Raw genomic sequence first — 20889 nt, forward strand, 5'->3', positions numbered from 1 at the left:
GCTACCATTCGCGAGGGAAACTCGCCGGTAAAGCGGTTCACAGTAAAACAGATCATGTATTCCATAGTGTATCTAGCGTTATGGAATCCAAATCTCTTAGTTCGAGGGCTCATGTGTGGAAATGGTCTCTGGAATGTCGGCGAGCTAAAATCTCCTCGTAAGTCTTTTCTCCAGCTCGTTACTCTCACTCGCTCCGGGGAACTCAAGCGATTCCTCGCTCTCGCGATCAACCCAAGTCACCTCTCTCGATCTCTCATCTCCTGATCCCGCACAACCATCTCCTAACTCACTAGAAAGAGAGAGCGAGAAGGCTGTCTACAGACTGCGGTTGACAATTACCTCCCGCCCTGTGAGACATCTCCAAGCCCTTCAGGGACCTACCCTCATCCTCCATCTCGCGCTCTTTCAACTCGTCCTCCCAAAAACCATCTGCCGAAGGCCCTCACGGCCAGCGCACCCCAGTCGTGCCCCCCATCTCCCCAAGGGCCCCCAACCAACGGGCCCCATTGTCACGGCGTCGCCTACGTGGCTTGTCAGCCCCCCCGAAGCCAAAATCTTCGGCAGATGTTTTTGCGCGTGTTCTGGCGGCCGCCGCAACCAGAGTCCAGAGGAAGACGAGGTTCGAGAGGCTCCAGAGCTCGGGGCACCTTTTCATGTCCTTCTCAATCCCGTCTTCTTCTCCTTAGGACATGGCCATTGTTTCCCACGCCCCCTTGCGCCGGCCGTCCGTTTCCTTTGCCCGGCCCCCCAGCCCAATGACACGAACAGGTGGGATCGGATCGGAGGTGCCCACGTGGGAAGGAGGAGGGAATCGACACTACGCAGACTACACTGTGGCCGCTCACCTATGCCGTTTCCGGATCCTGCTATAGCCCTTTTTAACTCCGTGCTAAGAAGACACAACCTCGCGGCGTCATTTTGACGTCGTATCGTGATGTCGTCTCTCCATGGTCAAATCTTCAGCAGAGACTTCGTATAAAAATCGCTGCTGTTCTGACCGGTAATTGAGGCATGAATCATGCTCTTCGCTTACTGCAACCGCATAGAGGAAACGGTTTGGTAATGATTGGAATCTTCCGAAACACTAATTCCGAGTCATCACCGCTGATTACGCGTGAGGCAAGGTAGTAGGCGAAACCCTGCGCGCAGACATGAGTGAATTTGATGAATCGAGGCATTCTCACGTGCCCGAAATCGTGATATTGAGACGCTCGCTATGAGCGCGTGGGTATCCTTAAAAACAATAAACTCGCAGCTAGTGTATCCTAACAGGCCGGCACTTATCAGCTCAGGCTGCTGCAAATGCCGGAACCTCCTTGCCTCTCGATGTTGCGTGTGCTCTGGCGCTTTGCTTAAGCAAACTGATCATGGCTATGACCTCGGCTTCACCGCGTTTAAGCATCATTGCGAGCGCTTGAGTATCAGCGTCTGGCCTTGCGGACAACGTCTGTAGAAGCCACTTGGCATCTGCTTCAGGCCAGGCCAAGGGCTCGACGTCCACGGATCCTCGCATAGCATCTAGACGGCGATCCACTGGTCCGGCCTGCTGTCTCTCGTGCCTACTTTGTTGACTTTGTTGCAGGGAGCTTGCAACGCCTTGTGCTTTCCTGGCTGCAATCCGCTCCTCCAGTCGCCTGTCGCAGAACTCCCGTTGTCGTCGTCTAGTCTCTTCGTGTTCGTGCCGCTCTCGCTCTTCCTTCTGTTTCTTCTCACCAAATCGCTGCTCGTAAAGTCGTTGCCGCTGAATCGTGTGATTGACCTTGGTCCAAGTCACGTCCAGCTCTCGCTTGAAGCCTCGTAAATACTCGGCCAACTTCTCTCGACTGAGCTTCTTGGATAGGAGTTGCTCCTTCTGCCTCCTCCTTGCGAGGTTCGAGAGCATGCCATAGTACAGCTTCTCAATCCAGGCAACCAGTCTGTGCATGATTTGCAACATTGGTTTCGTGAACAATCCGGTGTAATGTGATGTGTTGTGCTCAGTACCCTTTCGGAATACATTTCCAAGCGTAACCACAAGCAAAGGAATGATACTTTCGTACAGCTCCTTGACAAAACGTGGGGCCGGCATATCGGATTCGTCGCCAGGGCTGTGCTTCTTCGCTTTCGTGGCTGTCTTATGAACGAGTGTGTCGACTTCCTTGAAAGTGTGCCTGGCCTCGACCGCATCTGCATCGCTCGAATGCAAATAGTCGCACTGTTTGCTGAACAGGGGCGCGCGAGGTGCTCCTTCCCAGAAGTCGTTGAGTAGTTGGATGCGGTCCCAGAGAGGCTGAGTTCTCTGTGAGAGTTGCGCCGACCCAGTTGTGAGGTCAACTGCTCTTCCATCCTTGGAGCGCATCCAACCCACGCCATTCATCAACTCCTTGATGCTCTTCAATGATGGTGATTTAACTGGCGCCGCAGTCAGTCGGTCTTGGTCTTCGGGCTTGTGAAAGATGAAATGATCGTTCGGGTACTCGTAATCGACCTCCGGGAAGAGGTCAGGAGTTGGCGGGTCCATATCATCAACCAAACGACGAAGCTGCTGAGTTGCCTCTACTGGATGTGGCTCCATTTGGGAGTCGGTATCGCCCGGATAGACATCATTTTCCCTTGCTTGTGCGGACGGGGGCAAATCCGCTAGAGTCGGGTCGTTGTAAAGTTGCTCATTATCACCTTCCTCGTCATCTTCCTCTTCGCCCTGCTCTGTGCCCTCCCGATCTGCGCTCTGAGTCTCGCGCTCGACAAACAGCCCATTCCCATTGTTTGGGTCTTGCGAATCAGATCGTGAATCGGACAATTCGTCTTCTTCGTATGACGATATTGAAAGGTCGACTGCGACGGCAGACCCTCTGGGTGGGCTACTCGCAAACTCATAGATATCCGCCCTGGCGCCTGCAGCAGCGGCTGGTTCGTCCTTGTTATCTGATACTGGCGTCGGTTGAGAAGCGTCGGCATTTGGAGAGCCTTTCCTTGGTTTCGTCGCTTTCGTCCTCGAGGGTCGACTGGACTCTTGAGTTGAGTGCCCCTTTCCGGAACGGCTCGCGTTCGTACGATGGGTATTCGTTGCTTCCTTACGCAATGTATCTACCCGGAGATCCTCGCGTATCTTCCTCGGCCGACCTCGTTTTCTGACAATCTATAGGAGAAATTGTCAGCTTCTTGAAGTAGTTTAGAATGGCTTGAGCTTACTCGTGGTTCGATCGGTGCCTCCGATGCCAATGGTCGAGCTGTACTTTCGCCATGGTCTTCTGTCCCTTCTTCATCTGCTTCGTCCAGAACGTCTTCCATGGTCTGGTCGTTTCGTTCGCCTTGGCGGTGTTCTTCTTCGCTGCCTTGATCTACATCCACCTGATCTTCTTCCTCCACATCATTCTGACTTCTTCGTCTTCTCTTCACTCGTATGGCCTCGAAATCCCTAATGTCTTCCACATCAACGTGATCGAGACGTTTGCTGCGCCGGGTTCCCGCCGGAAGTTCGTCGATGCTGCTGGTTGGTATGACCTTCTCGCCATTCCCCGCAGCTTGATTGTTCGTCGGCCGACCAGGTCGCTTCCTGGTGGCTACCGGCATTGCCGTCTTGCGACCGGGGGTTCCGGTACTATCCTAGGGGGAATTCAACGTGAGGAATGTGCTCTCAGGCAAAGCGACGTGGGCGCAATTGATGTTCAGTGCTCTTGGCGTCTCATTGTCGACGATCCGTCGTTCGTCCAATGACGCGGACGAAACAGCTACCACGAAGTATCGCGACAGGAACGCGCTCCTCATGCCTTCCGAACAGAGCGTGTGCCTGAACAGGGATCATCGTGCTAGTGCCCGCAGGCGGGGCCGGCGAAGGCCCCTCCTTCCGGCTGAGTCAGCAATAAGGGTCCCCCAATTCCACACTTGTACTGCCCTGGACAGAGACATTCATGTTTCTTAAGTCAGCATGTTCATCACCATCTTGAAGGGTTGTGCTCACAACAAAATGCACAAGCAACCCGATGGCCACTGCATCCGAATGCGGTTTCGGAAGCCTTTCTCTACTTAGGAGGGCTACGTCCGCCGACCGGAGTTCACATGTTCACCCTTCCTCGTACTTGACTCGGTCTCCTCCCCGACGATGGCTCATCGCTCCCGTGTTAGACACCTCTTTCAAAGTGTTGATCGAGATGTCTTCATTCCCTTCTACAACGCAGCAGGACATCTAAAATTGATGGGTACCCAATTAGCCAGATTCTTGGAGCCGAATACGACTACATGGAGCAAATCCTCCGTCAGAGCGTCATCAACACAGTTCTCGACGTCAAGAGCTAGGCTTGCAAGTGCAACCCGTATCACCATGGGTGGGTTTCTCGTCAATCTCTATCTTTGACCTTGGAATCTCTACAATGCAAAGTGTCGTTGAGTCTGGCCCGAATTCAGTGGTCTGACATGGGCTCCTCGAGATTTGGCTTTCGTGATAGGTTCGCGGATGAGTTTAAGGTAGTCCGATGAGGCGAAAGAAGCCAGCATCATGGCAGAGGCAACCCTTACCCTCACACCACTTCGAAGCGTACCCGAGAAGGGAGCTTACTGTCTCTAACCACCACACAGACTCGTCGAGCATGGAGGTCCATGTCAAACAACGACGTGTTCCAACCCAGATCGCTATCCAACTCCACCGCGTTTCACACACAACCTGTCGGACGCTGATCTCCTTCTGCACCTCTCACTCGTTCATCAGTCTTTTTCAGCTGAAGTGGTCTCTTCTATCTACCTGAAAGTTATTGGAAACAATCGTGCCGATCTTGCATGATGCGGCTCAGCAAGTGGAAGCCACAGGCCCACAGCCTTTTCTTTTCGTCTGAAAAGCTGCGACATGTCCCGTTCCCGCCCTCAGCTTCCCGGAGCTAGAGCTTCATGCCGTCATGTAGCGTTGGAGCTTCTTTTGGCCATGGAGTTAGAGTGGCGACCACGTCCGTTTCGTCCGTACTCGATTCTTGGCCAGACACGCCAGAACTGTGATGGGAAGCGCAAGGAAGAATGAGGCCGTCCTTGCCGGTTGTGGGTGTCGAGGTGCCGGACAATAGGTAGGTTCTTCCCGTCCGGGACACGACCAGATAAATCTTGTTGCCGGAAGCAACGGTCTACTCGATCAAGCAATCTACAACTACAAAGCAGGTTTTTGGATTTTTACTACATTCGAGAGCTGAAGAAAAGTTCCACCACGGGGTCGGCAATTTCTGATTCGGCGAGGCTTACATTTGTTATCATCGTTTCTTCGTTTTCGGTCTAGGTTTTCGCTTTCGGAGCCCGTCTACTTATGCCAGCTATTTGTTTTTGCAACAAAACTGATTTAATGTCGATTGCCCTTCAACTCGATCCTTCACGAACCTCTATCGACGAACGGCGCCGTCGCCCAAGATGCGTTTCAGTGTGGGAATTGCGTTGCTCTTTGGCCAGGCCATGGCCTCACCTCACTCGCTTCAGCAACTCCAGCAGAGACAAGACAACAAAGACTGCCCACCAATCCATATCTTTGGGGCGCGAGAGACGACAGCACCGCCGGGCTTTGGTGCCGCGGCCGGCATCGTCGATGACCTCACCAAGGCAAATCAGGGGGCCACGAACGAGGCCATCAACTATCCCGCATGCGGTGGTTCGTCAGATTGCTTGGGCATCAGCTACGCGGACTCGGTGAAGAATGGGACTGCGGCTGTTGCCACGGCCGTAAATGACTTCAACAAGAAGTGCCCCAAGACGAAGATTGTCATGCTGGGGTTCTCTCAGGTATGTCTTGCAGATTGGCATTGAAACGGCAGAGACAGATCTGACTGATTGGAAACCAGGGGGCTCAAATCATGGATAACGCATACTGCGGTGGTGGGGACAGCATTGAAGGGGTCAAGGACGTCAATGTTCTCATTTCCAATGAGGCGCTCGGCGCGGTGAAAGTAGCCATTTTCATGGGCGACCCACGTTACGTCGCTGGTCTTCCATACGAGGTTGGCACATGCAAAACGCAAGGGGTAAGCTGATGAAAGAAATTTGCAAAAGAGAAGAAGCGGCTACTAACAAACATTAGTTTGCACCACGACCTCAGGGATTCCAATGTCCGAACGGAGGCAACATCAAGTCATTTTGTGATTCGGCAGACCCGTTTTGCTGCAATGGGAACGATCCCGTTGCTCACCTACAGTATCCCAGCATCTACGGCGACCAGATTAAACAGTTTGTGAGCGACAAACTGAAATAGAAGAAACGAAAACGAAGGGTAAATTATTCCTTACCGAGTACACCAACAACACCAACCCAGGAAGACTTGCACTTGCAAACCAATCGACCTGGGCGTACCACCAACTCTAGGGACGCGCGACCTTTGATCTAATAGATGACCTCTTCGGAACGGGAGTCATTGTGTCTTCTTTTCATCAGACTTTTTTTTTTACCTTTTTTTTCTAACCTGTACCAAAGAGCTCAACCAGAGGTACATACAGTCCACAATAGGGAAGCCATAGACGGCGCTCAGACAGACCGAGGTTTGGATAGAACCTAAGCATAGACGTAATTAATACATTATGATACAAACACTCGGTCTCGTCTCGGTCTCGCACAAGCAGTAGAAATTGTGAATCCGTTTGACACGTCCAAAATTCTCCTTCGAGCCGAAAGTCAATTCGGTGTGTTTTGAAGAAAATTCTATCAGGAACTCGGAAGAAAATAAGCTTGAAGCGGGAGATAATCTCTATTACTCGTGGACCCTGTAGTCATGGTCGCTGACTAAGGCACTGTGTCGTCACTCCACAGTGTTCACCCCTCCATCATCTCAAACAACGTTGCGCTTAGAGCTCCAAGCTATCGTCCACAGCCACAGCCAGAAGAACCTCACACAACCACATCCAACCCAACCCAACCCAACATCTCAACCCCTTTCGTCCCAACCCACGAGTACACACTTAAGCAAATCACAATGGATCCTCCAAAACCATCACAAGCAGCCTCATCAACATCAACATCAACACCACCCGAAAACCCACCATTCCCCGCCATCACACCCTCCCAAAGACCCCGCGCACCTTCGAAACCCCCACCAAGCGCATCAACACCGGCACCGACCTCGCAACCTTTCTCACAACAGCAGCCTACCGCGACATCCTCCTCTTCCTCCTTCAGCTCAACCGCTCCCTCTGCCCGCGTCGCAACCCAACCCGCCCAACGGGCCCTCCACAACCTATCCGCTCTCCTCTGTTCCCTCCACGCCCGAACGCGGCCTCCCGCCCTCCATAGCTCGCCTCCAGGCCCTCCTCGCCGAAGCCGAAGCCCTTATCGACCTCGCACCCCCGGACCCGGGCCCCCGCCGCTTCGGCAACGTCTCCTTCCGCAAGTGGCACGAGCTCCTCGCCGAACGCGCGCCCGCCCTGCTGTCCAAACACATCCCCGACTCCGTCCTCGCTTTTCCCGCGACTCCGTCCTCCGAGCCGCCCGCCGCCGAGCTCCTGGCGTACCTCCTCGGCTCATTTGGCTCCGCGCAGCGCCTGGACTACGGAACGGGTCACGAGCTCGCCTTTTTAGCATTCCTCGGCTCGCTCTATAAACTCTCCTACTTCGCCGACGACATCACCACCACCACCACTACCAACACCGCCGCCGCCGACCCAGAGAATGGCCAACCCGCAGCAGCTAGACCAACAGACACATCCGCCCTAGACCGCACCATCGTCCTCGGCGTAATCGAACCCTACCTCCGCGTCGTCCGCCGCCTCATCCTCACATACACCCTCGAGCCAGCAGGCTCCCACGGCGTATGGGGCCTCGACGACCACTCCTTCCTCCCCTACATCTTCGGCTCCGCTCAGCTCGCGGCGCCCGTGTCCGCGGACTCGGACCCGATGCCGACAGAGGGCTCCGTGCGCGGCGCGCCCAAGACGGGGGACATTGTCAAGGCCGCCGTCGTCGAGGACCTACGCTCCGAAAACATGTACTTCTCCGCCGTCGGGTTCATCAACGACGTGAAGAAGGGTCCGTTTTGGGAACACAGTCCCATCCTCTTTGACGTGTCTGGCGTCAAGGACGGTTGGGGCAAGATCAATAAGGTGAGTTATCCACATATTCTCTCTCGCACTCAGTATAGGCAAGTGATGGCATAATAACTAACACCATTCCCAGGGCATGCTTAAAATGTTCAACGCAGAAGTCCTCCAAAAATTCCCCGTCGTCCAGCATTTCACATTCGGCTCCCTCTTCTCCTGGGACCAAGACCCCAACGCCGCGCCCGTATCCCAATCCGTCCACGCCGCGAATCAGCCCTCGTACAACTACCCGGCAACAACGGCGCCTCCCCCGCCCCAAGCCGGCCCAGGCACGGCCGCGCCGTGGGCAACAGCCGGTGGTGCTAGTGCTAGTGCTGGTGCTGGTGCTGTTCCGTTGGGTCGCATGCCCCCTCCTGCCCCCGGCGGCGCGGGTGTTCCCTACTCGCGACAGCCTCCGCCGCCGTCATCCGCGGCTTCGGCAAGGGGGCCGCCGCCGGGTATGATGCCTATGCCTCCTGGCGCGCAGCAGGCGAGGCAGGGCACGGCTGATGCACAGATTGCGTTGACCAAGGCGCCGTGGGCAAAGTGAGAAGGGAACGCGCGGGGAGGATATCATGACTTATGTATAATAGATACCCCGACTGTGGCTCAAGCTGAGCAGAGCAGAACTCAGTCTGAAAGCATGGGTGGAGATGAGCCTGAAAAAGTCAAAGGGCCAAGACGCGAGCCCGGGAGTGGTAGAATGAAACCAACGGTATCTGCGTAGCCTGGAAATACAACTTGTAGATACACCGCTTTAGTTGCTTCGGTGTGTCTATACCGTCTGGAGACAGCAGTCCATAGACGAGAAGAAAAGACAAAGATCATATCGGTTCAAAAAAAAAAAAAAGTACGCTCGATTCAATTACTCGACTAATGGGTATCCGACAATTAAGCAAATGAACATGAGTAGACCAATGGTCCGAAAGCAAGAAAACCATCTAAACCCCCAATTGCGTGTATGTGCTGCTTACTCTCCTCGTGTGACTGGAGTGGATTCGTCGTCGTGGTGGAAGACAGTGGTTCGAGATGTGACGCTACTGGGTTGAATCGCTTGCATCAATCGCTCTCTGTCCTCTGCCAACCTAAGTCCCGTAGCCTCTGGTCGAGTCTAGTCCTTCTTCAACCAGATGACATTGTAAATCCGAATCCAGTCATTGGGGCCAAAATCCAACCGCGCAATCTAGGCGGTGGCAGCGGCCTCCTTCTTCTCCTCGGGCTTGGCGGCCTCAGTGGGGGCAGCGACGGCCGGAGCAGGGGCGGCAGCGGGCGCGGGCGCGGTCTCAGCAGCAGCAGGGGGCGGCGGCCGGGGCGGTGGGTGCGGGAGTCTCCTCCGTCTTCGCGGGCTCCGTGACGGCCGGGGCAGCAGGGGCAGCAGCAGGAGCGGGCGCGGTGGCGGGCTCAGGGGCCTTGGGGGCCTCGGCGGCTACAGCAGGGGTTGCGGGCGCAGCGGGAGCTGTACGAAACGCATCGGGTCAGTCATCTAAGTTTTCTTTTTGCTTTCGTGAATGTTGCGTGGTTGGAGAGACTCACCAGCCTCGGGAGCCTTGGCGGGCTCGGTGGTAGCAGGAGCAGCATCCTCCTTCTTGGCCTCAGGCTCGGGGGCCTTGGCTGGCTCAGCAGCGGCAGCAGGAGCAGGAGCAGGGGCAGCAGCGGGCTCAGCTGTGTGTAGTCAGTCAGTAAGAGCTCATCGAGGCGACAATAGCGTGGTAGGAGATTTTCCACGCGAACATGAAGAACGGGGGTGAAAAACGTACTGGCCGGGGCAGCGGCGGGAGCAGCTTCAGTCTTGGTGGGCTCGGTGGCAGCGGGCGTGGTGGTCGTCGCAGCAGGCTTTGCCTCGGCGGGCTTGGCCTCGGCCTTCTTCTCGTCCTTCTTCTTGAAGATGGCCTTGAACTTGGACTTGAGGTTGTCCAGGGCGTCGATGGCTAGTTGGGAATCATCGCGTGTTAGTGATTTTTCTTGGCATTCTTGGTTAAAGTAATGTTGCTTCGCTGCCTCGAGCAACGTCGCGTGTCTTTTCAGAAGCTATGATAGCTTCTCTTGCAGCTTTCGCAGTAGACGACCAGGGGGAACTTGCGGAAGGGGGGAAAAGAGCAGACTTACGAACTCCAGGCATGATGACTGATTTTCGAGGGAGGATGTGTGTAAGAGCTGGTGTAGTCGTGTATGTACTATGTATGTACGTGTGTGAGGGATTGCGGCGATGGAGCTACAATACTCGGCGACGATGGATGCTGAAGAGATGTAGTTGGGACGACGACGGGGTCAGGGCAGGTCTATGTAAGGAGCAAGAAAGTCAAAAGAGGCCACCGACGATGAGGTGGGCAAAAAGGGCCAAGGGCCGGGGGGTGTTCCGATTTCTCAGAGAGGATGGAAATAGACGGTACAGATAGACGCCCACCGCAGGCCTCAGGGAAGGGTCTCGTCTCCAGGTCTCGTCTCAGCACAGCATAGCACAGCACAGCATGGCAGTCACGCGTTGGCCTTGGCATAAGGTCTCTCTCTCACTCCAGTATAAAGTAGAGTACCTACCTTGAGTCCCAGGAGGCATGACGGCAGACGGAGTGGGCGGTGAGGTGGGCAACCAAGGGAAGAGAGCCCAGGATGCCATGCCGGGACTTTCCAGCCAAAGGCAAAATGATCAAGGTGGGAACCAATGGGCTGCATGACTTCCCTGGCTGAGGCAGTGACAATCAATGGGGGATTCGGGGAATGGGGCATGGTCTGCATCTGTACTTGTTGATGATCCTCGTCACTTCTCATACGTCTGTCTCTTCTGTCTTTCTTGTTCCAACAAACGCCAGTCTTTGGTGTTGCCTCTTATTCTTATTCGCCTTGTTCTTCCTCACGTTGTTGGAGTAGTAAACGCAACAATAAGAGACCATCCATCTCTTTGGCCATTTCGAGTTCCATTGTCTGTACTTTGTAAGGTTCTTTCTTGTCTAGACTCAGTAGTGAGGTGTGGTAGGGATGGCAGCTGCACGGCCTTCCCACTAATAGATGCACGGGGCCAGTAGCGGTGGTACGTATCTGAGCTTAGCCTGCGAGAACTGGTCAAGTCCCGTCTGGAGACTCGTCGAGAGCAACTTATCCACCAGACACCTGAGCTTGATCCATCCATCCATCCATCCATCCATCGAAGAAGAGACTGTTCTGGCGTCTGTCTGTACAGTAGATATGTCTCGTGGCGTAGAGAGTATAGACTCACTCTACCGTCGAGCTCGCTCTCATACACATGGCAGCATTCTCTGTAGCTAAGCATCAGCTGGGAAAGAGTCTGATGGAAAGTCCAAAGTTCAGAGTTCATCCGTCATCGGAGATTCGCACGCCAGTTCGTATCGATTTCCGCCGTAAGTTTGATGAACAGGATGGGCACTCGACAGGATGCTGAAACCCTGCTTTTTCTGCCCCCCATCTGCCATCCTCCTCTCTCTGCCCTCTATCTCTCTCTGGCTGGCCCATGGTTGCTTGCTTGCTCACTTGCATCTGCAAGCCAAGAATATTCCCATCTCCTGCCACCGTATCTGCTGCTGTACCTCAACTCTCCTGCACATCTACCCTGGCCAAGGCATCTCGTCCCATCCCACTCACGGCACCAGGCAGACCAGGCAGACCGCTGCCCTGGAGGGTGGCATCCAGGCGCATCTAAACGTTGGGGGATACCTTAGCGTTGCGCGCGTGGTTGAAGAGAGAGACATAGAATCTGACGGAATGCCGTCATTTCACTTCACGCCAGATTCAGGACCAGGGTCCAACACAATCGAGGCAACGCAACCCAGCGCAGCAGGCTAAGCGCTACGAGGTCTGGTTCACCATTCTGCATGTGGCCTGCCATCTGTTGTCGGGTTTTGCTAACCCCCAAAAAAGAATAGCGGGAATAGCGACAATCAGTGCGGACCACTGAAGACCAAACGTTGGATCGATTAATCGATTTCACCCGGTGGGCTTTCGAGATTGCTCGAAATTGGCGCGGATGGATCGTTAGGGGGTCCTGGCCAAGCCTGCCTGCTTTTCCCTCGTCCCGCTGCGACGCTGCTCATCTCGACTCGCCTGTTGATCCTCACATTGGCAGGTTCGACGTTTTCCACGCAGAATCTACGGCTAAGATGCAAGTACGGAGTAAGGTTCTGGAAATAAAGTCTGGTCAAGTGTCGGCACGTGGGTGGGCACACCACCACCACCACTGCACAATGTGTATGCCCCACGACGTCAACTTCGGCTAGGACCCAAACCAGTCCAAGAACCGAGGCCGACAAAAGTAAGTAATTAGTGCAAGATGCGACAAAAGAGAACGAGAATCGATAGGCAGTATCAAAAGCATCATAAAGCAAAAGAAAGGGGCTCAACCGGGGATCGAACCCGGGGCCTCTCGCAGAAGACGATTTGACATAGTCAAGAACCCAAAGCGAGAATCATACCTCTAGACCATTGAGCCGAACCAAGCCGTTTTGCGGCTAGGAATGCAGGGGCTGCGATGACGGGAAAGCTCGGTTAGCCGCCTATGTTCCCTGTCGGGGAGGAAGAGTGGGACAGCCCTCTTTTCCGCCCGCGGTATGCTGGTGCTCGCTCCCCCAGTGTGCCAGTGTGCCGGCAGGATAAGAAGGGAGTTTAAATAGTCGTAGGATTTAGGTGTGTAGGTTGCCACGTTCCTTGTATGCAGCAGTAAGGAGTTCGAGAAGGCAGTAAGATTCAAGAAATCAAAGGGTCCGGCCGGGTGTTAATAAAAGACAAATCTCAAATTTTTCGTTTCTTGGCTGGGTGGCAGAAATTTGGTCATGAAGCGTTCGGGAGCTGGCAGGCCGGCCCTTGCTAGATCCTCCAATCAATATTTAGCCTGTCTCCGCCTGCCGGTATGGTTTCCTTTAGCCAAGGTCTTGACTACCTACCAACTGCCTGTTTACCTTGCTACTGAGATTTGTGTCGGGCGGTGAACCTTCAAGTCGGACAAGCACGCTGTATATGATAAATTTGACCGCCAGTCCCAACGAAACGGCAAGAAGCAGCCAGCAAGGAAGACGCTACTCGTCCTCAAGAAGATCAATCATGAATGGTCAACAACCAATGTACCTAATGAGTGAACAAATTGGTAGAAAGTAATGCGTTCTTGAAGCCAACATAACATACTTACATAGACAAGTAGCTGAATTCCAGGTCTGATAAGATTACGCCTCGTAGCCCAATAGTAACAAAAACAACTTGGTTCCCTTCCGACGTTATCAACATATCAATTTCACAGGCTAGCTGTACTCCGTGGAACTATGAACTCATGCTCCTGCCTGTATATCTTGTGCTCAGGCGATTCAATTCCAAAGATCTCAGGAGGAGTTTGAAATGCTTTGAAATCGAGCAACTAAATCCAGTCCGTTTCCAGATAAGGTAGAAGAGGTTCTGGCATCGGCGATTCCATCAAAGGCCGGCGATATAGTTGTCTTCCTCATGGTATTCCGTATCATGATCTGCTCGTGACAACTGAGAAGAAGTAGGCCGAAGTGCGAGTATACGCACATCTCCCCAAGTAGGAGAGGTCGCCAATAATCAAGGTCTTCCGACTTACATCTAATCCTCTAATGGCGTTCAGCATCTCAGGTAAGTAGGCAATATACATATTGAGTTCTCGTAAGTCTGCAACGTACCAAAGATTGAGCTGAACCATGGAAAACAAAACCCCAGCAGAGGTCTTTAGCATTGTCTCACAAGCCAGAGTTCTTCTCGCCTCCTATATACAACTCCCTATTAAATCCCTCCGCCCCTTCAACCATCTCGTGAATTGCATACATCATAACATTGAATATACAAAAAAGTCATCAAGTCATTATTCGTAAGAACGTCCAAAACGTGCGTATACCCTCCCCTCCGTCACCAACACGACCAAAAACGCTCAATTATGAGCATTCAACACCAACAATACCAAATTCGCCACAACCATGACGGTAATCATTAACCAAAGCAAAACAGCAAGCACCGTAACCCACCACGAATTCGCCATCTTGACACCAACAGCACTAAACCGCCGCGCCGGCACGACGCCCGTATCAGACCCGTAACTCGCGGCGCCGGGGACGACAGTCATGTACTTGTCAAACGAAGTAAAGTAAATCAGCGGCGCCGTGATGACGGGCAACACCGTGCTCAGCACGACCTGCGTACCCGTCAAGGCATTGCTGAGCCCGGACTGCCCCGCGACGGCGACGACGACGACGGTCGGCGTGACGCTGATGAGCCGCGTCGCGAGGCGGCGGAGCCAGGGCCGCATGCGCCAATTGAGCGCGCCTTCGCTGACGAGTTGGCCGGCGATGGTGCAGACCAGACCCGCGGATACGCCTGACAAAAGGAGGGCAAAGGCAAAGATGATACCCGCGGCGGAGGAGATGCTGTTCGCGAGTAAGTCGTGCATGCCGAAAATGTCAGAGGCGAGGGAGGTTTGGCCCTGGTAGAGCGCCGAGCCAGCGACGATGAGAATGGCCGAGTTGACAAAGAGAGCAAAGATGAAGAGGGAGAAGACGATCTCGGCGATGGAGAACTTCATGCAGTGCTTTATGGCGGCCATGGAGGGGAAGTAAAAGACCTTGTTGTAGCTGTCGACTGTGGTCATTGTGTCGGAGCGGGGGAGTTCCTGGAGGTTGCCCTCCTTCATGTCAAAGTCTTTGAGGCGGGACTGGACGACGCCCGAGCCGAGGTGGAGGCTGTGAGGCATGACTGTTGCGCCTAGAATACCACAGGACTGGTATAATCTGTCATGGTACATGTTAGCACGACAATTGGATCGCAGGAGGGCCTTCTCTACATACCCCTGAGTCTGGATGATGGAGCTGGACGGAAGGTATCCGCGGAACACCTGACCAACCGTCGTATTCTCAATCAACGAAAGCTGTATACAGAAGCAGACGACGACGCCCAGAACAAGAAAACAGACGCCGACCTCAAACAGCCGCAGACCGCGCATCGAGCCGTCGGGGCGATAAAAGACGACAATAAAGACAACGTCCACGATGGTGAGAATGACGCAGGCGATTAGCGGCAGCTTTGGGATCAGCAAGTGTATAGCCGTTGCGGTTCCAATGACAACCGCCATATCCGTCGCAACAATGGCAATCTCGGCAAGTGCGTACACAATGACGTTCATCCATTTCGGGAGGAAGACGCGGCAGGCGGTCGCCAAGTCGAGTCCCGTGATGGTCCCGAGTTTGATAGCCAGCGCTTGGAGGAATATCGCAACAATGTTGCTCAGCAGAACGATGAATAGCAGGTCAAAGTGATAGGAAGCTCCGGCAGCGATGTCGGTGGCGTAGTTCCCGGGATCAACTGCGTCAGATGGTCAGTCTCGACTACACTTTCAACACCTCATTTTCTAAGGATACCTACTGTATGCAACGGCAATCATGAACCCGGGTCCCACAAACTTGCCAAACGTGATGAGATCGCTCCATCGCCTGTTGATCCAATTCTTCTCCCTCTTGTGAACCGTATGGCCCGGCAAGGGAAGCGTCGGTCCCTCAAGGAGCGAAAACGGGCCCTCATCGTCGATCCGCGTTTGTCTCTTGAGCGTATTTGGCGCGAAATCTTCAGTTCTGGCCGACGTGCCCTGCGACGATTCAATGGCATTGAGGTTGATGAAATCCGGTGGCACGTCACTCAGTCGCCTGGATTCCGAGTGTGACTGGCCGTGAAGGGTCTGGCTGATGGTGTAGTCGGCGGTGAAAGGGCTGACGCTGGATCGACGGGAACTGCCTCCTTGCTGAGCAACGGGCTCATCCAGCCATGTAGGCTTCATGGTATCCCAGGTAGCAACGACAGATTACGATCTGATCCGCGATGCTACATTCCACGGGGGTGATTAGAATTGAGGTCAACGTGCAACCTTAACAAGCGAACTCGTCAAAACTTGCCATGGGAGCGCTTATGAGCGGCAGCGTTGAACCCTTTGCAAGAGCGTCAAAGAGGGGAGGGAAAGGGGAACAAAAGACTCCTCGGTTTGAGGAAGAAAACGGGAAACAGCATAGTTTTTGTCACGTCCACTGGTGCCGATGCTGAAAACAGGGCCGGAAATACCACCAGATCCTCACTCAACGGCAGGAAACATTCCGAATGCGGTCTTCGCAAAGGCCTACGGCGCCTCCGTATGAGACACCACATCGTCATGAGAGCAAGCCGTGGGAAACATCCGACCGAGCCACTGGGACGCCCCAGAAAGACGGAATGGAATCGAGCAGTGGATTTCCCCTTCGAAACAGGTCCAGATGTGCGAGGGTCCTTCTTGGCTAGTGCGGACGGGGCGGGACGGGCAAAGAAGGACGCTCCAAGAATCGCCCGCCACTAGCAGTCGGTCGAGTCTTGGAAGAATGCTTCTGGACCAGACTTCCTGAGACCTTCTGTCCGCCTTCGGAATAGCCGGTGGGAGAGCGCACATGCTAATGTTAACCAACATGGCGAAATCAACGATTACGGCATGGCTTGCCATTTCAAGTCTGTGAGGAGTGGATAAAAGCAGAGGTTGAAGCTGTGGCGTTAACGGAGGCGCCCAACCATGTCATGTAGATTGCATCTTCTGGTTGGCCTGACTAGAAGCGAAATTTCTTTGGTCTGAATCACTAAAGTAATAGGTATTCGGCAGCCGAACTTTGTTGAAGGCTGATGTCCATTTTTTTGGTCTCTCTCTCTCTTCTCCCTTGGCGGGCCGTCTTGGGCTTGACTCGGCCGGCTGTCTTCGGGAAGATGTGTGTGTGGGACGGTCAGCTCACCGGACTGACCGGGCTCACCGAGACCCATATCACCGCAGTACCCCGGCGGGGACATGCGTGGCTCCGTACACCCCCTGTCGTCCGGTCTTGCGCTCGGCCCCGATCCGGAACGGGATGTGGAGATGGGTTTTGTGCTGTTGAAGCTGGGCCTCTTTTCGCATTCACCTAATCTTCTTGGTGTCCTTGCCAGCAGCACGTTCGCGGTCTCTCTTGGCATAGATGCCGGCAGTGAAGGGGTTCTCATAGCGCAGGGCAATTTGGTAGACGATGAAGACCCAAACAGTCAGCAGGATGCCGGCGGGCTTGCCGTAGATGAGGGCGGCGCCGAGGAAGCTCATGGTGGATCCATTGTACATCGGGGCGTCGGTAATGCTGAAGGGGAAGCCAGTCACGATGCTATCCATCAAAATGCCGAAGTAGTCACCGAGGAACGTGCCGGTAATGCCCAGCTGCCATGTCGAAGAGAGAACGAGAACGTTGCCACATGCCACGAGGGCGTATCCGACATAGGTCACCGCATCGGACGCGAGAAGTGGGTGGGCTGGCTGGAAGCGCAGGGCCCGTTCGTAGAGAAGATCACGGAAAATGCCGAGGGAAAAGATGGTGGCGGCCAGACCGTAGCATGCAGCTTGCGAACGTCCGCCAGCGAGCTTGGTGAGGATCTTGTTCTTGTACTCTGGGGACCGGGTTAGACGGTAGCTACTTGGACACGACTGTGGCGGCCTCACGAACCTTGTCTTGCGACGATGCTACGCAGATGTTAGCACACACACTTGGCTGAGGCGCGTTGACCATAGTAGCAGAGTTACCTACTTCCAGAACAACGGGTTGAAGGCAATTGCAGCGGCAGAGACTGTTTGCAACGATCTAGGTCAGCGGGGGAAGAGGCGACGACGAGAAGCTCGAGAAGAAAGGGAAGGGCCCAAGCTCCACGGGTACGACATGACGTACCGAGTAGGCTCTTCTGGTTGAAGTCGACCAGGGCCTTGTTGTCAATCTGGACGGGCGCCATGGCGAATAACGATGTCAATGGAGAGGAATGCTGTTGTAGAATGCGAGAATTTCCCAAGACAAGGCAATGCAATGAGTACTTTTTCGTCTCTCTCAAAAAAGAAGAAGAAAACCGTTGGGGACAGAGAGTAGCTTATTTAGGAAGAAGAGAAGGATGGGTTGGGAAGTCTCGTAGGCTTGTGACAGAAGCTTGCTCCACCCCAGGTATTTATGTTAGCGGGGACACCTGGCCATAGCGTCTCGTCATAACGCAGTAATAATACACGCAGCACCGCTGGGGGTCCAAGGTGCGGTTAATGTCCTTAGGTAATTAAGGGAAGTACCTTACGTCCTGTTACCTTGCCGAACCTTGGGGTACCTTGGCCGTTTGCTCTTTCCAGGTAGGTAGGTAGCCTCAGGCTTCTTTTCTTCACGGAGTTTCGACGGCCTTCGGGGCTGGGGTAAGGCAACCCTTCATCCCCCCCGCCGCAGCTATCCAATCCTTGACGCGGCAAGCGGTAGCTCAAGAGAGCGAGAGAGAAAAAGCACATTTGCCAGCGCATCCGACTCAATTCAGTCCTCCAAAGACTCTGCAACGCAAGGGAAGGCGGTACGACATCATGAAATGCAAAGAGTCATCGACAAATCCAGTATATATATATATTTAAGCAGAAAACAGCGCGCCGCCTGAATCAATTCGCAATATGGGGGGTATCAATTGCAACGTCAACCGCCAAACACCATAACCCGCAGACAATCCCTTGAAGTAAGCCAACAACGCCCGGGCACCCGTTCACCTGCGATTTCTAGTCTTCTTGGCTACGGTGCCCGTGTCTTCTTCCTCGTCGTCCTGGCCCTTCTTGAGATCCTCCGTGAGGCCCCACTTCTCCTTGTCGTACCAGTCCTCGCCGTCAGACATATCCCGGTTGGCACCACTGTGCGCTTCCGACTTGGACCACTCGAGAACTGTGTTGCGTAACCGATTGGCCTTGAGAAGGCCTTCGTGGAGCTTCATAGCACCACGACAGACCTCCTCCTGCTTTTGCACGTACAAGGCTAATAGGCGGCGGATATCCTCGGCCTCTGCCTCCGGTAGACCCACATCTCGGTCTGGACGAGCGTTGGCCGGCGGCCGGAAGAATGGGTGAACAAAGGTTTCGTCCGCCGCCTCCGATGCCGTTGCCATTGACGGCGCATGCGTACCGTTGCCATGAGCCACTTCTATTCCAGGCTGTGACGGGGGTATTGCGTTGCCATCGTGCATTTCAACGTCGACCGCCTTTTGTTTCTGCTTGTCGGCTTTGCCTTCGACCTGTGCCTCCTTGGCAACCGTGCTGGGCTTTGGGGTTTCACCGTTTGCTGCCTGGGATGCGTCTGCTCCAGGCTGAGAGTGCTCCTTATCTGACTTTTCAGGTCCTGGTTTCGCAGCATCTCCCTTCTCGGAGCCGGCATCAGTCATTGTAACGTCCCCATCCTCATTATCCTTGTCTCCAGACGCCTCGCCGTTCGTGCCGTTCGGCGCGTGCTCTGGTTTCGCATCGCCGCTCAATGTACCGGAGGAGGCGTCCTCGTTTGATCCGGCAGTGATAGCTTTCGTGTTTTGTAGGTAGCCGCGCTCGACATAGTCTGTCGAGTACAGGTCGGCATCGTCCGGACCAACCATCATGCCGCAAGGCACCCACGTGTAGTCGCCGCAAATCTTTGTGAAGAGATGTCTCACTCTCCAGAGCGATGCATTCTCTTTTCGTCGAACATCGCAGCTCTGCTCAGCTATCTCGTCTAGGGTCTTGGCCGTGAAGGGTTTCGAAAGGGTCGGATGTGCTGGTAAGTCGATTGAGGCAGTCAAGGGAGCTAGGATTTCTGGAAGGGGTCAGCTATGAGCCTGGGGCTGCGATTGAGTCTTGTGGTACTGACGCTCAATTCGAATATTGGCGTACGGATCAAGCTCTGTGGCCGAGGACACAGCCTCCTGAATGCGCTCCTCGTCGTCGTCGCTGTCAATTTCGTACCCTTCTTCGTCTACAATGGGAGGGTTACGGCTGATTATTGTGCGCTGCTGGCCGGCGTAGTCAATCACCTGCAATGATTAGTGTCGGTCGGATGCTGTGGGCGAGTATGCGGGAGGGACGCGCGACGTACTTCGTTGTAAACTTCGGGACCGGAGGGTGGTGCGAGTTGACCTTTGTGAGCAAAGAGTGCGCGCTTCTGGAGTTTGTGACCACGGTTGCCGTAGTGGTCAATTTCGTCGTCAGAGTCGGATTCTGCCAGGTGCTCGTTAGAATGCGAGGTCGACAAGGCTCACGGCGGGAAGTGTTTCTTGTGCGTACCATATGCTTTTCGCTTCATAGCCTTCTTCATAGCGGCCACCGTCTCGGCGAACAGGATCTGTTGGGTTGCCATTGCGCTATTCAGACTCTTGTCCCTGGCGACGTGCCCAAGCGATCACGGAGGTGGGTGCGGCGGCAGCGGCAGCGAGAAGTAGGACGAGGGGAGAGAGAGAGTTGGGGTCGGTTGGAGCTTTTTCGAGTGAAGAGACTAAACAGTCTCAAATGAGTGGTTATTGAGTTCGAATCAGGTCGGGAGAGGAGCAAGAGGAAGGCATTTACAAGATCGGTTCGGAGAAAGGTGTGGTGTGGGAGAGGTGTAGGAAGGGTAGTATGGGCAGCCCTCAATTTCTGCGCGCAGCCTCTGTGACGAGGCGGGAGGAGAAGCACGCGGGCGGGCGAGGCTGGATTTCCTGGCCCTGTGGAGGGTACCCGACTACGCTCCAACACTGATGAGCGACCTACCCAGTGTAGAGGGACTGCGCTGCGCTTTCCACTGCCTGGCTCCCGTCCGCTCTTTGGGAGTGGGTCGACCATGACCGCATTTGGGTGTACAGCCAATCACGGGAAGTCAGCGCCGGCGCCCACTTTACCCGATGCCGAGATGTCCTGCTGTCGCTGGTCGGCTGTTTCCTCCAGCGCTGTTCAAGGGTGCTCACCTGCTACTGTAGTGACTGTGTCACTGCGGCGGGACGGTAAGCTACCTGTAGCCTGTAGCCTGTACCTTGGGATTACCGGTGGTGGGCTGGGAGTGAGGTGAGGTGCGGGATAAGAGCTGTGATACTTTTGACATGTATCTTTCTCACAGACCTGTTGAAGGACGCA

At 54.4% G+C, this 20889-nt stretch overlaps 6 protein-coding genes and 1 non-coding gene across 7 annotated transcripts; 1 reads left to right on the forward strand and 6 right to left on the reverse strand.

Moving 5' to 3' along the window:
- Positions 1-1288: 1288 nt before the first annotated feature.
- On the reverse strand, positions 1289-3552 carry N0V96_006320 (uncharacterized protein; the record flags this gene model as incomplete). The annotated part of the gene is made up of 2 exons (XM_053190823.2): positions 1289-3118; positions 3172-3552. The coding sequence occupies 2 exons, from the start codon at positions 3550-3552 to the stop codon at positions 1289-1291; spliced, it is 2211 nt and encodes a 736-aa protein (XP_053051741.2).
- A 1812-nt stretch (positions 3553-5364) lies between these two features.
- Positions 5365-8559, forward strand: RRD1 (Serine/threonine-protein phosphatase 2A activator 1; the record flags this gene model as incomplete). Its single annotated transcript, XM_053190822.2, has 6 exons — positions 5365-5730; positions 5790-5969; positions 6026-6171; positions 6939-7135; positions 7228-8033; positions 8107-8559. The coding sequence occupies 6 exons, from the start codon at positions 5365-5367 to the stop codon at positions 8557-8559; spliced, it is 2148 nt and encodes a 715-aa protein (XP_053051740.2).
- A 733-nt stretch (positions 8560-9292) lies between these two features.
- N0V96_006322 (uncharacterized protein) lies at positions 9293-10128 on the reverse strand (the record flags this gene model as incomplete). Its single annotated transcript, XM_065757677.1, has 4 exons — positions 9293-9465; positions 9543-9671; positions 9767-9970; positions 10116-10128. 4 exons carry the CDS (start codon positions 10126-10128, stop codon positions 9293-9295), a joined length of 519 nt encoding a protein of 172 aa, XP_065613594.1.
- A 2222-nt stretch (positions 10129-12350) lies between these two features.
- On the reverse strand, positions 12351-12447 carry N0V96_006323. Its single transcript has one exon. It is a non-coding gene; the product is annotated as a tRNA-Pro (tRNA).
- A 1443-nt stretch (positions 12448-13890) lies between these two features.
- Positions 13891-15783, reverse strand: SMF3_2 (NRAMP-like transporter smf-3; the record flags this gene model as incomplete). Its single annotated transcript, XM_053190819.2, has 3 exons — positions 13891-14743; positions 14801-15314; positions 15375-15783. The coding sequence occupies 3 exons, from the start codon at positions 15781-15783 to the stop codon at positions 13891-13893; spliced, it is 1776 nt and encodes a 591-aa protein (XP_053051737.1).
- Positions 15784-16911: 1128 nt separating this feature from the next.
- On the reverse strand, positions 16912-17762 carry OPI3 (Phosphatidyl-N-methylethanolamine N-methyltransferase; the record flags this gene model as incomplete). The annotated part of the gene is made up of 2 exons (XM_053190818.1): positions 16912-17426; positions 17702-17762. 2 exons carry the CDS (start codon positions 17760-17762, stop codon positions 16912-16914), a joined length of 576 nt encoding a protein of 191 aa, XP_053051736.1.
- A 771-nt stretch (positions 17763-18533) lies between these two features.
- On the reverse strand, positions 18534-20140 carry N0V96_006326 (uncharacterized protein; the record flags this gene model as incomplete). Its single annotated transcript, XM_065757678.1, has 4 exons — positions 18534-19600; positions 19655-19817; positions 19880-20001; positions 20068-20140. The coding sequence occupies 4 exons, from the start codon at positions 20138-20140 to the stop codon at positions 18534-18536; spliced, it is 1425 nt and encodes a 474-aa protein (XP_065613595.1).
- Positions 20141-20889: the final 749 nt, after the last annotated feature.

Source organism: Colletotrichum fioriniae (genome assembly GCF_027942845.1).
Source record: "Colletotrichum fioriniae strain IMI 355084 chromosome Unknown scaffold_7, whole genome shotgun sequence".
NCBI lineage: Eukaryota > Fungi > Ascomycota > Sordariomycetes > Glomerellales > Glomerellaceae > Colletotrichum > Colletotrichum fioriniae.